Here is a 14,266-nt window from a genome sequence, read left to right as displayed (position 1 = left end):
GACTCATAGTGACCCTATCCACAGCAGAAACAAACACTGTCCGGTCCTGTGCCATCCTTAAAATCGTTGTTATGCTTGAGCTCATTGTTGCAGCCACTGTGTCAATCCACCTCGTTCAGGGTCTTCCTCTTTTCCGCTGACCCTGTGCTCTGCCAAGGATGATGTCCTGCTCCAGGGACTGATCCCTCCTGACAACATGTCCAAAGTATGTAAGACACAGTCTCGCCATCCTTGCTTCTAAGGAGCATTCTGGTTGTACTTCTTCTAAGACAGATTTGTTTGTTCTTTTGGCACTCCATGGTATATTCAACACTCTTCGCCAACACCACAATTTAAAGGCGTAAATTCTTCTTCAGTCTTCCTTATTCATTGTCCAGCTTTCACATGCATATGATGGAATTGAAAATACCATGGCTTGGGTCAGGCACCTTAGTCTTCAGGGTGATATCTTTGCTCTTCAACACTTTGAAGAGGTCCTTTGCAGCAGATTTGCCCAATGCAGTGCGTCTTTTGATTTCTTGACTGCTGCTTCCATGGCTGTTGATTGTAGATCCAAGTAAAATGAAATTTCTGACAACTACAATCTTTTCTCCGTTTATCATGATTTTGCTCATTGGTCCAGTTGTGAGGATTTTTGTTTTCTTTATGTGGAGGTGTAATCCATACTGAAGGCTGTGGTCTTTGATCTTCATTAGTAAGTGCTTCAAGTCCTCTTCACTTTCAGCAAGTAAGGTTGTGTCATCTGCATAACCCAAGTTGTTAATTAGTGTTCCTCCAATCTTGATGCCCCGTTCTTCTTCATAAAGTCCAGCTTCTCGTATTATTTGTTCAGCATGCAGATTAAATAGGTGAAACAATACAACCCTGACGCACACCTTTCCTGACTTTACATCAGTCAGTATCCCCTTGTTCTGTCCGAACAACTACCTCTTCATCTATGTAAAGGTTCCTCATGAGCACAATTAAGTGTTCTGGAATTCCCATTCTCTACACTTCCTTCTACATTTTATTTCCGTTTTTACATGCACTATACCCTATCACTGTCCCTGGCTCTACAAATCTTCTAGGAACGCATGCTAACAGATCTCTTGAGGGAAAGGTCCTTGATATGTGTACTTCAGTTTACTTTTCTCCTGTTTTGTGATGAGGAATACGTCTCAGCCAGTGTTACTTCCTTCCTTTCTGCATAGCAGGTACTGTGGGAAAAAAAAAAAATCCTTTTTTTTAATAATATAATTATTGCTGTTAGCCCTTAAAATATCCGCACCAGAATTGCATCATTGTATTCCTTTGAAGGCTTTTTTTTTTTTTTTTTTGAAGAAAAATTTCAATAATCAGATACCCTTTTTCTGGATATTGCAATATTTCTATTTTTTCTCACTCCCTTGGATGACTCCCTGCATGACCCTACAGAGCCAACACATGGAGCCTCCAAGTGCACAGGCTGAGAGAGAAATCACAGTAGTTGACTAAGACTCAGTCATCACATTTGGTCATTTCCTCCAATGCTCTAACGTTGGGTGGAAGATCGTCTGTCGTCTGTGTTCTACGACCCAAAAATAGAGATGATTTTTTTCAGTGGTCAGTGCAGGTCATAGACTTTTTCTACAGGGATGGTCAGAGAGCCAGTTCCAAAGGACTTTTGGCTTTGCTCTTTCAGGGCCAATATTCATAAATTTCATATGGGCTAATTCAATCACATATGCTTCCATGTTGAATATTTTCAGGCAGTAGAAACAGAAATTGCAGAATGTGGACATTAATGTTCCTCCACAATGCAATGTTTAAATCATTGGCTCTGGGCTCACTCATTTGAATCCAGTGGTCCTAAATCTAGGTAAGTATGTACAATGGGAAAAAATTCATGAACTCACTGGCAAGCAGAAGAATCAAAGAACAAGTCTGCTTTTCTTGAAGGCCTAGATGCACTGATTTGCCCCACCATCAGCCTAGATTGAAAAGCATTTAAGGTTGCTCCATGGTAGAAGCTCAAGTCCTAAGAAAAGTCACCAAGGTTTTACTTTTATCGAGCACCATGACTAGCTTTTAAAAATATCAGGGCGGTTTTTCTTGAATCTAACTGCATCATTCTAAGCTAAGACATGAGTAGAGTTGTTCATTATAGGTGTCAGAGAAAATACAAAGATAGATGCACGCAAGAAGCTACTTCCTTGTTGCAGAGAATTAAGGGGTAGGCAATTTCCAGAGAGGCAGAAGCTGCGTGGAGGCGGTCTTTTCACAGTGGTTGGGCAAACACTGTGGATGCTGAAGGTAGAAATATTCACTGGGTCTTATCAGGTTTATATTCCTGGTAAAACTCAGACACCACGAGGCAATTCATGAGAACCACATTATGAAATGACTTTGTCACATAATTGTAGCAAAGAGGGGAGAAGAACCCTTATCTCCTCTGAGCTTCCAATTCTCTGCTTCTCTGCTACAATACCACTGCTAGAGCCTTTTTCTACATTACCCTCTTGAGTCAAAATATCTTCTCCAGTGACAAGAATCTAAGTTAGTGCCAGCAGGGAAATTTTCTCAGTGAAGGCTATCAGTGTGGAACACTCCTTCATACCTCTCTCCTTCCCTTACACCCTCCCATCTGAAGTTCACTACTGCTATGAAAAAAAAAATGGTCTCACATTACTTTTCTCATTGCAACCACTAGGGGTCAGAACCCTTCATCTCCCATGAAGAATTTTGCATCAAGTGTCTCTTCCTGAAACAACAACAAGATGAGTGCTCTTTCAACTCATTTTAATACAATGAAAAATACGATCATGATAAAAAAAAAAAAGCCAAACATATTTAATCAACATTCTACCCTGACTCCCACAAAGATATGAGCACATACCTTGATGAGCCTGGATTACAAAGAGCAAGGAAGTGTGTAGGGCTTAATGGCTCAGAATGGCCAGGTAGGGGTTAGATGAGAGCAAGTGCATGTCTGATTTGACTTTCGTGAGTAGAATCCTGTTTTGGCCTCAAGATACCCACCCATCTTAGGGACATGGGGCTCTATCTAACACCTGAAGAACCCAGGGCTGTTGATTCCTCAAGTTGATTCCTAAGCTCATTTAGTTTCAGAGAAATAGATTTTCTGCTCCCTTGTCCTTATATCTACTCCCATACCCACTAAGCCCAAGAGCTCCAGGGCGTTTGATGACCATTCAATATCCCAGATGATCAAAATGACCTGAAAGATTATGTATAATTGGTGTGCTGGTTTAGTTTGGGCGCTGTGTTTTATGTTTATGGAACCAAGATTCCAACTCTGACCTTCTGACTGCAAATTCAGTTCTGCTCTTATGAGGGTGAGTAAGGCATAAATGCTAAGGTTTTTTTATTTTTGTTTTTTTCCTCTGGTAGGTTTGCCAGATAAAATACAGGCCACTTGTCAACTTCAAATTTTTGAGAAACAATGAATAATGTTTTTGTGGAATCCTATTGTTGCGGTGTTCTCAAAAGCATGTCCCCATGTTACACAGGGATTCCTTGGAGTCCTGTATTTTACTTGCTAAGTCCTGCAAGCCTATTTTGGGGGTAATTTGAAGCTCACGAAAATGTTGCAGTTCTCATTGTAGAATCTAGGGTATATGTAAGAATACAAATAGGATCATTGATCCAGAAAGGAAAAAAAAAGTATAAACATACAGGATTGCATTAATTTTAAGGGAATATATATACATATAGGAACATACCTTCATTGTATAATGAAAAAAAGGGAACTGAAAGAACTTTTGATAAATGAGCATAGCTTGTGTTAGTTACCCTCAGTCACATACAATATTATTGGAAAGAGGATAAAGAAATAGAAAATATCATCGATTTCCACTGAGATGGAGAATTTGGTTGCCTAGAAAAGGTGTGGGGGGTGGGGGGAGGAGTTGTCACTGTACAATCTTTCCGAACTGTTTGACTTTTCAACTATGAAGAGGTATCTTTCTTTAAAGACAGAATTACAGTCACGGTGAGGAATAAGATACTTAAATATGAATGTACAATATGATAATCTGAGAAACAACAGGAATCTACTTCTGCTCATGGAATTAGAGGCTGTCGGCCTTCCTTTAATACTGTGGGGCTTTCCTGGAAAAAGGATCATGAGTAAGGCTGGCCATGCTGCAGCCCCCAGTTTTCAGTAATGAAGGGGAGTTCAGGGACACAAGGACTGCTTCCTAAACAATAATGCATACAATACTGTATGCACACACACACCAAACACAATGGAACTTCTCAGAAAACCCTAATTTCAAACACTCGGATTCCTTGTCTCTATATGTAACCCACCTTCCATTAGACAAAGTGTTCTGAACTTTGTTCATGAAGTTCTGGTGCTCTTACAATAATTCAAGAACCTGCCACCTAGATTTGGGGAACAGGGTGGGTGTAGGGGCTCAAAACTAGGTATGTTGATAAGAATTGAAGTCTAGAGTAGAGCCTTTGTGCTGTGGATCTGAGAAAGAACCCACAAATGGCCCTAAGACGTTCACACAATTTGTGTTGTCAACCATAATTTGAAGGAAACAGGTAGCTTCTGCCTACCTGTCAGATCCCTTCCATGGAATGTCTCCTCATCCCCACCTGCCCTCCAACCCTCCCCCACTGTAGAATGTCTGGAGTCCTACATTCTACTCCTGTTTAGATTCAAATTTTCCCTCCTTTTCTTGGATCCATGAGCATCTGTTGGAGCCAGAACACGCTCTGAGTCCAGGACACGGTGATTTCACTTGCTGAAGCCTGCCAGAGAGCTGTGTTCGGTACCCAAGCCTGTGAGATGTCTTCAGAAGGAGGTAGGCCTGGAGGGGAGGGGGTGTGTTATCAGATTCCTGCCACCCCTCCAACCCTTGGGAATTCAAATTTGACACTTCCCCTGGGGACAAGCTGTCTGAGCAGGAGTGAGGAGTGGACCCTTAACACCATCCTGAATATCCCACCTAGGGAGCCTGAAGAGGAAGATTGGAAAAATGAGACAGAAGGTTAGGGAAAGAGGAAAGGGGTTTTATAGTGTGCATCGTGAAAAGAAACGCTCAGGAGGAGATGGGGAAACCACTCTTTTGAAGACTCCTTCAGGAAAGTCTGGAGGACACTTTCTACTTCAGAAAGTCCCTTCCCTGCTAGTGAGCCTACTGAGGGCATTTCGGAGTGGATGTCAACCCTGTTCCACGGGTTGGAAACAGCTTATGAGAGTGGCAGCCTGTCTGCCTGGGATTCCTGATACAGGTTCTGTTTGTCAGTGATAGCTTGGGCCTCTTACTTCTTGGTAGACAGAGGCCTGGGAGTCTGGTTGAACTGCTTACAACTTCTCTAGCAGAGATCTTCTCGACTGGAAGGAAGAAACACCTAAATCACTCCAGGGATTTTTTGCAGTCTTCACCAGTTCCCCCTTCCATACTGCTACCAATCAGTTGAGATTCATTTGCTGATTCCCAGTGACCAGGCAGGGAATTCGGATGACCTAACACCTGGTTGCCTTTCCTCCTCCTCCATTTACCCTTTTCCTTTGTCTCAACAGCAGCTCCAATACTGGGACCAGATATGACCACGAATCCTGGTGCCTCCATGTCTCCTTTTGCTGCACTACCCTTTCCGCGACACACTCCCAGAGTCCCGCACCGAACACCCTGGGAGCGGCACCCGCTGCCCCTCATGACTTCACCATGCCCTCCAGGCATCCCTCTGGGGCTCTCTGCTTTCCCCAGGACACTTCTGGTGCCAAGCGTTGGGGATTCAGGCCCCAGTGGGGCCAGGTCTGGCAAGGTCATTGTTCAAGTGAGGACAGAAGGGAGATCAGCAGAGCTGCCTGGAATTCAGACCTTTGTCATGGTGCAGAACCCACTTAATTGGAGTACCCCAGGGGCTGCCAGTGGGGCACTTGAGCATGCTCCACCCCCTTTTGGGGAAGCCTCTGATGTGATCCCTGACACTTCTGTTGTGGGTACTCAGGCTTATAGGGGAGTTTGGTCCCCAACTCTTTCTCTTCAAGCTCCACCACCAGCTGCCCAGCTGGCCTCCATTTTCCCCCAAGTGAAGGCTTGCTCAGGCCAACATGCTTCTTCTGGGAAGGAAAGCCTGGCTGCCACACAATCCAGGCCTTCACTGGATGACGCCTCCTGTAACTCCCAGAGTGTTTACCAGAACTACCGAAGTTGGCAATGCTTCAAGTCTCTGGCCCGGAGGCACCATCCCCAAAGCCCTGATACAGAAGCTCTTTCCTGCTTTCTCATGTGAGTGCCCTAATCAGCTGAGATTATCCTGAAGCTTTCAAATAAAGAGATCTTGGGGAGACACAATGGAGGTTAGGCTCTTTAGGAACACTTGAGAGAAGGTCATGAGGGTGATGGGATATGTTATGAGAAGATAAATTCCTGATAATATTAACCGCACCTCCCTGTGTAGAACACTTGCAGGTGCCTTATCTCGATTAATGCTGACCACTTTGTACATGAAGTCAACCTATATATATGTGAATCGTTACCTTAAGTATTATTTACAGAAGACTATAAACACTGTGGTAGAAGCCCTAGTAGCACAGTGGTTAAGTTCTATGGCTGCTAACCAAAAGGTCAGCAGTTCGAATCCACCACCCTTCTGCAGAAACACTATGGGGCCGTTCTACTCTGTCCTGTAGTGTCACTATGAGTCGGGATCAACCCAATGGCAAAGGGGTTGGTTTTGGTTTTTTTAAACACCGTGGTAAAGTCAGGAGCCATGATGTGAATTTTGGTCTCAGATCACAAACACTACGTTCTTCCACTGCTCTTTACCTTCAAACATAGGGGCTGAGCATATTTTGGCCATTGCCACAGGAGACGAGAAATGGGCAAGGCCTAGGACAACCATTTTACATTTACTCCCATCCTCATTCCTCTGGAGAATTCCAGTTACAACAGGGAAGTGGTAGAGTATGCATAGTGGTGAAAGGCTTGGGCTCTGTCCTCCTTAGATTTGTAATCCTGAGCAGGGCATTGTACAACCTCACCCTAGAGTATCTCATCAAATAAGGAGACAATTATGGTTAATTAAGGGGAGAGCTAAGAAGATGATATGACCTAATATGAAGTGTAGTCCAAAAAAAAGTACCCACAAGAGCGAAATTTTCCTAGCTACAGTGTCTGTGAGTGGAAATTGGCAATGAAGTGCGGGGTCATGCGCTTCTGTGAATGAAAGGCAGAGTGATTGGTCATGTGGGACGCTTTATCTTTTCAGAGCAGACCCTACATCTCTCTCAAACCTGAGCTTCCCAACAGGTCAATCAATATGAAACTCTGATCACATTCCACAGGATGTTTTTACACATACATGTTGCTCTCAGTGGCTGAAAGACTGAAGGCATCTTCCTCCCTCCCCCACTCCCGAACACTCGCCCAGGAATAAAAACACAGTCGACTAAACCCAAATTTCAAGCAGTCTTAGGGATTCCCTGGGTTCCAAAACAGCCAGTGGTATCCTAGGAGCAAAAGCACTTGAAATCTAAGACACTGGAAGAGGGATGGACACAGACAAATAGCAAGATAGATGTGATGATGGGCAGAAGACGTGTGTAGGCGTGGGGTCAAGATGGGGATGGAATATGTATTTGTCAAAACTTACTAACACACATGGGTATTTAGCCCAGTCCTGCGATCCTTGGCTAGACTGAAGCCCACCATGACCCTGGAGGAGGGACTCTGGCGGTCTGTACAGGAATGGCAGCGCAAAAGCAATTTTGACCGGATGATCTTCTATGAAATGGCACAAAAGTGAGTCCATGGCATCCTGGCCCTGTTGGGACTGAGTGATGAGGTGTGAATGAAGAGGGAGTGTTGGTACAAATCAGAGGGTGTGTGTGAGGAGGAGGTGTGCACGTGGAGAGGGCTTCTGGTTCCCTGATGATCCCGCTCTACCCGCAGACAACTTCTACCACCACATTCACTGCTTCGAGTTTTCTGTTCTACATTCTTTAATAATTCACCCCTTCTACATGTTGGATTTGTGGATGCCCCAATACTGCAGTGTTAAGACAGAATGGGAATAAACACTGTGGCTACCCATGGAGATATAGTCCAAGCTGTAGATACTCTGCAGTGAGAGGATGTGCTGTACCAGACAAGTTCCTGCTTGCCTCAGCGTCCGTATAGGTAACAGGGAATTTAGGGCCACTCTTCCTCATGACAACTGGTAAAAAAGTGTTCTACAACCATCCAAGAATGGCCCAAGCTGGAAAGGTGTGTTCAGGGGAAGGCAGCATCTCAGTCACTCTGTTGGACGTGTTTCTGTCCCTCATTGCCTTTCCTTCCTTGGTTTAAAAAAAAAATCATCAGAGGAGCCTGAGACTTTTGTGAAACCTCACATTCCACCTTTTTCCAAATGTCTCTTGGACCACTTGCCCATCTGGTTTATATCCCAAGGCCTCAAAGCTTGAGACTAGGACCGGGACTCTAGAACTAGTCCTTGGTGTTATCTGCAATCACCTTCATCCCATTCCAAGTTCTGGCTGTCACCTCTACTGTGTGTTTTAGGCAAGAGCAGGAGAGGCTTGGAGAGTGGTGTGCATGAGTGGGTCCTGCTGTGTGTCATATAGGTCTGATTCAATTCAACCAACCAGTGTCAGCGTTGTGGTGTGCCATCAGGTGCTAAAGGTATGGAAAGGTAGTGAGCACTATGGGCTGTGTCAGGACGAGCTTCCAAGAAGGCATGGCTCATTTCCTTCACATCCTTCCTATGTTATAATGAGTTGTGCTGCAGGTGAAGGGATGATGTGCTGAACATGTAAAGGACCCAAACCTTGTTTGTGCCTCCTGGGAAATGGACTTACTGGGCACCTGGACAGGTCATTGAAGGCACATCTTTCTCCACTGCCCCATAATTGGCTGTTGCCTGGTCCTGGGGCTCCTGGTGCATCTTGCCTTCTCCTCAGCACACCCTGTGCCTCCCTCACCCTTGTCAGGTTTATGGAGTTTGAGGCAGAGGAGGAGTTAGAGATTCAGATGTTGCAGCAGAGGAATGCGTCTGTCTGCCTCCTTCCTCCAGCTCCACGCAATCTTGATCCTCACGGGCCTTCATCCACTATGGTTGGCCAGCATCCAGGTATGGCTAAGCAAGTTCAACAGGAGCTACGGGCCAGGGGTCAAAGGAGGTATGTAGGGACTGGTTAAGTTGGGAGAATGCATTGTCTTCACATGTGGTACTTTTCTTTCAAGAGGGGGCAATGGCTATTTCTATTAGCAGAGACTGCCAGATGCCTGGGGTCTCTGCTACACTTCATTACACACTAGTAGTGAGGTGGTCACGTTTTACACCTACTGTCTCACATGGATTATCAAAGGTGGGCTCCAATATCTAATCAGCTTTAAATGTGGGTCTCAATGAGACTTCCTGTAAAAAAATAGTTTCAAGTTTCAGGTTTCCCCACAAGTTGACTGTCCTAGACCATCTGCCTCTTACATTTTCTCCTCTCACAGTGTTTGTGGCTTCAGGTGTGCCTGCCCTATCAGGAAACATGTCAGTGTCTCCATAATTCTGCCTTTACAACACGGGGTTTGGTAGTGACTTAGTTATATAGTGTGGGTATGACAGAAATACCACAAGTGGATGGATTTACAAATGGAAATTTATTCTCACAGTCTAGGAGGCTAGAAGTCCGAATTCAGGGTACCAGCTCTCGGGGAATGCTTTTACTCTCTGTTGGCTCTGAGGAAGTTTCTTGTCATCAATCTTCCCCTGGTATAGGAGCTTCTCAGCACTGGGACCTCAGGTCCAGAGGACGGGCTTCACTCTGGGCACTTCTTTGTTGGTGGCATGAAGTTCCTCTCCTCTCTGCTTGTTTCTCTCTTTTCCATTTCAAAAGGTATTGACTCAAGATACAATCGAATCCTGTAGACTGTGGACTCCTGTAGACTGAGGCCAGCCTCATTAACACAACTGCCTATAATCCTCCTTCATTAACATCACAGAGGTTAGGATTTACAACACATAGGATAATCACATCAGGTCCCAAATGGTGGACAGCCACACAATACGGGGAGTCATGGACTAGCCAAGTTGACACACATTTTGGGGGCACAATTCAATCTGTCACAGGTAGAAAGAGCCAAAATTTGCTGCCACATAAACATCCTCTTTCCAACCCCTCCTATAGTGTCCATTCCAAAGAAGGGAGGTTCCATGGCACAGCTCCCTAAGCAACATCGACACAGACCCCACCACCCTTGGGAGCCCAAGCGGTCCCATGAAATCCCTCCTGAAGCTGTCAAAGAGTATGTTGAAATCATGGAAGATCTACTGGGAACTGCCCATTCAGCCACTGTGGAGCCAGATAGGAAATGTGAAGAAGAAGCAAATGAGGAACAAGAGGAAGAGAATGAGCTGTACCCAGACCCAAGACTCCTGAGCTACATTGAGAAGCTGTGTGCACAGGAAGCATTTATCACCAAGGTGGGCTGGGACCTGAGGTTTGGTGTCTGTGGGTTCTGTACTTTTGGCATTCCACCCACCAAACATCTGGAGTTTTACCCCAGACATTGTAATTAAGCTCAGTTCCTTCCTCCATGATCAATGTGTGTGCCGTTTTCTGGTGTATATATGTGTGCGTGTATGAGTGTCTGCATATGTGTAGGTTGGGGCGGTGATATTTTAATACAATACTGGATGCAAATTCGAGAGGGAGATTATTGATTCTCTTCTAGAACTTCTAAATCACTGGTTACTCCTTGTCAAGGATGTTCGCATGCCTCCTCTTTCCGTTCTCAGGTAGAAGCAGTTATTCACCCTCAATTCCTGGAAATGTTACTATCACCAGATTCTCAGGTAGATCCCATGTCCTTAAGGCAGGAGCTGGAGGAAGAGGAAGGACTCACTCTCACTCAGGTAAACCAGAGGAGGAAGGGAGAATCATAACATGAAACCCACAGGATTTCATCTAACCCGACAGTGCCTTGGCTGTCATGGCTTCTGCGGAAGGCCAGCTCCAGGTGTGGGAGCAGGTGCCGAATGAGGAGGTAAGAGATAATGGAGTGGCCAAGAAGAGGAGTGGAGTGGTAAGGCATTGTGGTTGGGAAAACCACACAAGAGGATGGACAGGCAGAGCTGCAGTACTAGTTATTGAAGGACACTCATGTGACTGACTTCCCTAAATCCTGCCCCAATATTATGGTCTCCACCACCCACTCAGCTATGTGTTCTCACAGTCTGTACAGAATCAGTAATTATCCATTTTCCTTCCTTGCAGCTGGTGGAGAAGCGACTGCTGGAATTGAAAGGAAAAGTGGGTGTGGAGGCACCCCCAACTTATGGTGTGCCAACCATGGAGTCACCTTGTACAGAGTCTGGGACCAGTCAAGACACAGGGAGCACAGATAAGCACAGGACCCAACTACAGATGAGCGAGAAAATGAGCACAAAAAAGTTGGATGCAGATGATCTACCAAAAGATGGCAGTGGCTATAGTCCTCTGTCTAAGTCAAAAGAACTTGCTCCCTTTACGTGGAGTCCCATGTCACAGGAACTTAAGTCTGAACAATCAGCTTCTCCTCAACGGGGTCCTGGTTGCACCTCCCTTAGATTGGGAAACAGAGAAACCTTAATGTCCTTACAAGCCTCTCCTATTAGTGAAACACCTGGGAAAGGACAAGGGTCCAGTGAAGAAGAAAAGGAAGAGGAGGATCTCCCCAGCCTTGACTTCCTCTTGGCATCTCAAGAAAGCCTACTGCCCTGGAGTCTTTCCAAGAGTCCTCTGCCTGCCTCCAGCATTCTGCACCGTGGAGTTTGGGGTACCTGGGGAGAATCCCAGCCCCGAACTCCGAAGACAGTCAGTCTTAGCCAACCTGGACATACAGCTGCCAAGCGTAAGACCCCAGCTCAAGTCGGAGCTCCATTCCTCGCTGCAAAGCGGCCCTACTCAGGGGCTGACCTTGGAGTCTCTGGGAGGCAACCCTTGACTGTGGGTGAGGTCCAACTCTCACTGCCTCTAAAAAGAAAGTGTGACCCTTCCACTCATGGAAAAAGGAGGAAGCATCTTCTTAGCCAGTAGTGAGCTTTTCTCTTCTGTATGTCAGACCCTCAAGTTGGGGTCCCGTAAATAGATTGGGGTTGTAAACTGCTCCCCCATACTTATTAGGCTAATGCTCCTCCTCTATCACAGTGGTACTTCTTGGCTGTTGTACAGACGCGATGAGGGCAGAGAAGGAGGCCAGAGCCTGGGCAGGGTGCACATCTACTTCCATGGTGGGAGATGAAGCACAGTAGCTTTATTTAAGGAATAGTCCTCTGTAAACTGGGATTAAAGATAATTTTGTTGGAAGAAATTCTCATTGACTCTTTCTTCTTGTCCTCCTCTGCTGCTGGACGGATTGTGGTGCTGTGAAAAGGAAAAGATACAGGTGTCCCTTGTGTTCCTGATCCACATGTGATGTGACTTACCCAGCTCTTTCCTCCAGCTTTACCTGATGTCCTCAGGATACTCCTGGGGACAGTCTGGCTTTGGCCACTCAGGGCTCACTGATAAATCGCCAGGGGTCACTTCCATCATCCATTTTTCATAAGTTGTGGCTTGGTTTCGGGTGCTTTCTGTGGGTATCCTATCAATATCTCTGTCTCTTAATGATCTATTAATGGCATTTGCATTTCAGCCTTTCAGCCTTCTTGGTCATTAACTAATGTCTCTATAATTGAGCCTGGAGGCTGCACTTTTCTTGAAGGTTCTTTTTTTCTGTTTGCTAGAAAAATGCCAGGCAACAGATCTTAAATGATCCTCAGCACACCCAGGGATTTTCCTGTGTGGTTTATTTGACTTGACAGGATCAAGGCTTGGCTTCTTAGAGGCGTGGTTCTCTATTTCTCTGCATTTACTCTAAGAAATGCTATCATGAATTCTCAAGAGGACTTCTAAATAAGCAGTGGTAGTATGCTATTTCTGGTCAGGACAGAATGAGACGGAATGTGTTGGAAATATATTTATGAGGATTTCTTTTGAAAGTGTGTATATGAGGTATGAAAGTAGACAGAGAAGTTAGGAAGTCCCTTTGCCTTATTTCTGGACAGGAAAGAATCTCATTCAACCGGATTGGGAAGGTCCATCCTGCTGTGTTCAAGGGAACTGACCTCAGGTGCCTTTGGAATCTTCCAAGGAGCATCCTATAAGCACTCTTCCCTTTCTTTCCCAAATGATGACTGAAATTCTAGGGTTAAATTGATGTAGATTTGGTCTTATACTTTCATTTAAAATAGTTCCTTACAAACAAGAGGAAACTTACCTTACACAACAACAATAAAGTCCAGGAGAAGCAGAGACATGTTGAGGTTCATGGCGGACCTGGATGCCTGGAGTGTGGAAGGCTAGATGTGAGCAGGATTGGTAGGAAGGGCTGAGAAGCGCTGAGGCATCAGTTGTCTGACTGTCCGGGCATTTGCATAGACCCCATGTTCAGAGCAGTGGGTGTTCCAGTCGTTTGGCATTTGGTGCCTGTGAGCTCCTTCATGTGTTGGGAAGTTCCTAACTGGGATCTGAACGGAGACCTCCGCAAGTAAGATTCTGTTGGGCAAAAAAATCAAGACGAAGAGATGAGAATGAGGGGAGAGGACACCTCTGGTCTTTCCTCAGAATTGTCAAGTCCTTGCCCTCCTATCTGCACTTAACTCCTCAAATCCAGGTGTCCATGGCCTCACATCTCCAGCCCATTCCCTTCAGTAGCTGATTCTCAACTTGGAAGCTCCCTGGAATTCACCAAAGTTTTCTCCCAGCCTAATGCTGTTTTCTCCATGTTCTAAATTCTAATTTTATTCCAAGTGCCTGTGAATTTTCAGGAACGCAATGTGCCAGAAAGTTCCCGGGCAACACCATGCAGGCACCTCATAGAGTGTCCTCCTCAGCATAACCGGCAATGCTGGTGTATCCCAGGTATTTAGGGGAGTGTACGCATCAAACATCAAAAAACAATGTGGTGAGTGAAGGACAGACCCCTGGCTCCTCCATTTCCTGGTATTTGACTTTAGAAAACTCCCGTAAGTCCTCTACATTTCAGGATCTTCACTGGGAAAATAGCATAACGCTGTACACCTCTCAGGATGTTTGGGATATTAAAGGAGTGATGCAGCTGGTCCTTGGCACCCAGTGCTGTTGGCTATAGGGGCCGGGAGGCACTGCATATTCTCACACCCCTGTCTTGGGTGGCTAGATGGAGTTGGGTGATACCTCCAGCCCTCAGGTCCCTGATGTGTGCGGATGAGGTCCCTGTTTAATGGGCAGGGTGACATCAAATGTCACGAATCTGCAACTCCCCCTTGACAG

The 14,266-nt window shown here is 45.5% G+C and overlaps 1 protein-coding gene across 1 annotated transcript in view; it reads left to right on the top strand.

The window, feature by feature from the left end:
• LOC100665359 (NUT family member 2G-like) overlaps positions 1-12,010 on the top strand; it is a 45,544-nt gene extending 33,534 nt beyond the window's left edge. Inside the window, exons 3-8 of the mRNA XM_064290966.1 lie at positions 5,516-6,227; positions 7,614-7,742; positions 8,930-9,069; positions 10,121-10,416; positions 10,732-10,848; positions 11,210-12,010. Coding sequence (XP_064147036.1) covers positions 5,516-6,227; positions 7,614-7,742; positions 8,930-9,069; positions 10,121-10,416; positions 10,732-10,848; positions 11,210-12,010 — 2,195 coding nt within the window. The remainder of the gene's footprint in view (positions 1-5,515; positions 6,228-7,613; positions 7,743-8,929; positions 9,070-10,120; positions 10,417-10,731; positions 10,849-11,209) is intronic.
• Positions 12,011-14,266: the final 2,256 nt, after the last annotated feature.

The sequence above is a fragment of the Loxodonta africana genome, chromosome 9 (assembly GCF_030014295.1).
Source record: "Loxodonta africana isolate mLoxAfr1 chromosome 9, mLoxAfr1.hap2, whole genome shotgun sequence".
In the NCBI taxonomy this organism is placed as follows: domain Eukaryota; kingdom Metazoa; phylum Chordata; class Mammalia; order Proboscidea; family Elephantidae; genus Loxodonta; species Loxodonta africana.
The sequence above is the reverse complement of the archived record's forward strand: the minus strand, read 5'-3'. Positions and strand labels throughout refer to the sequence as shown.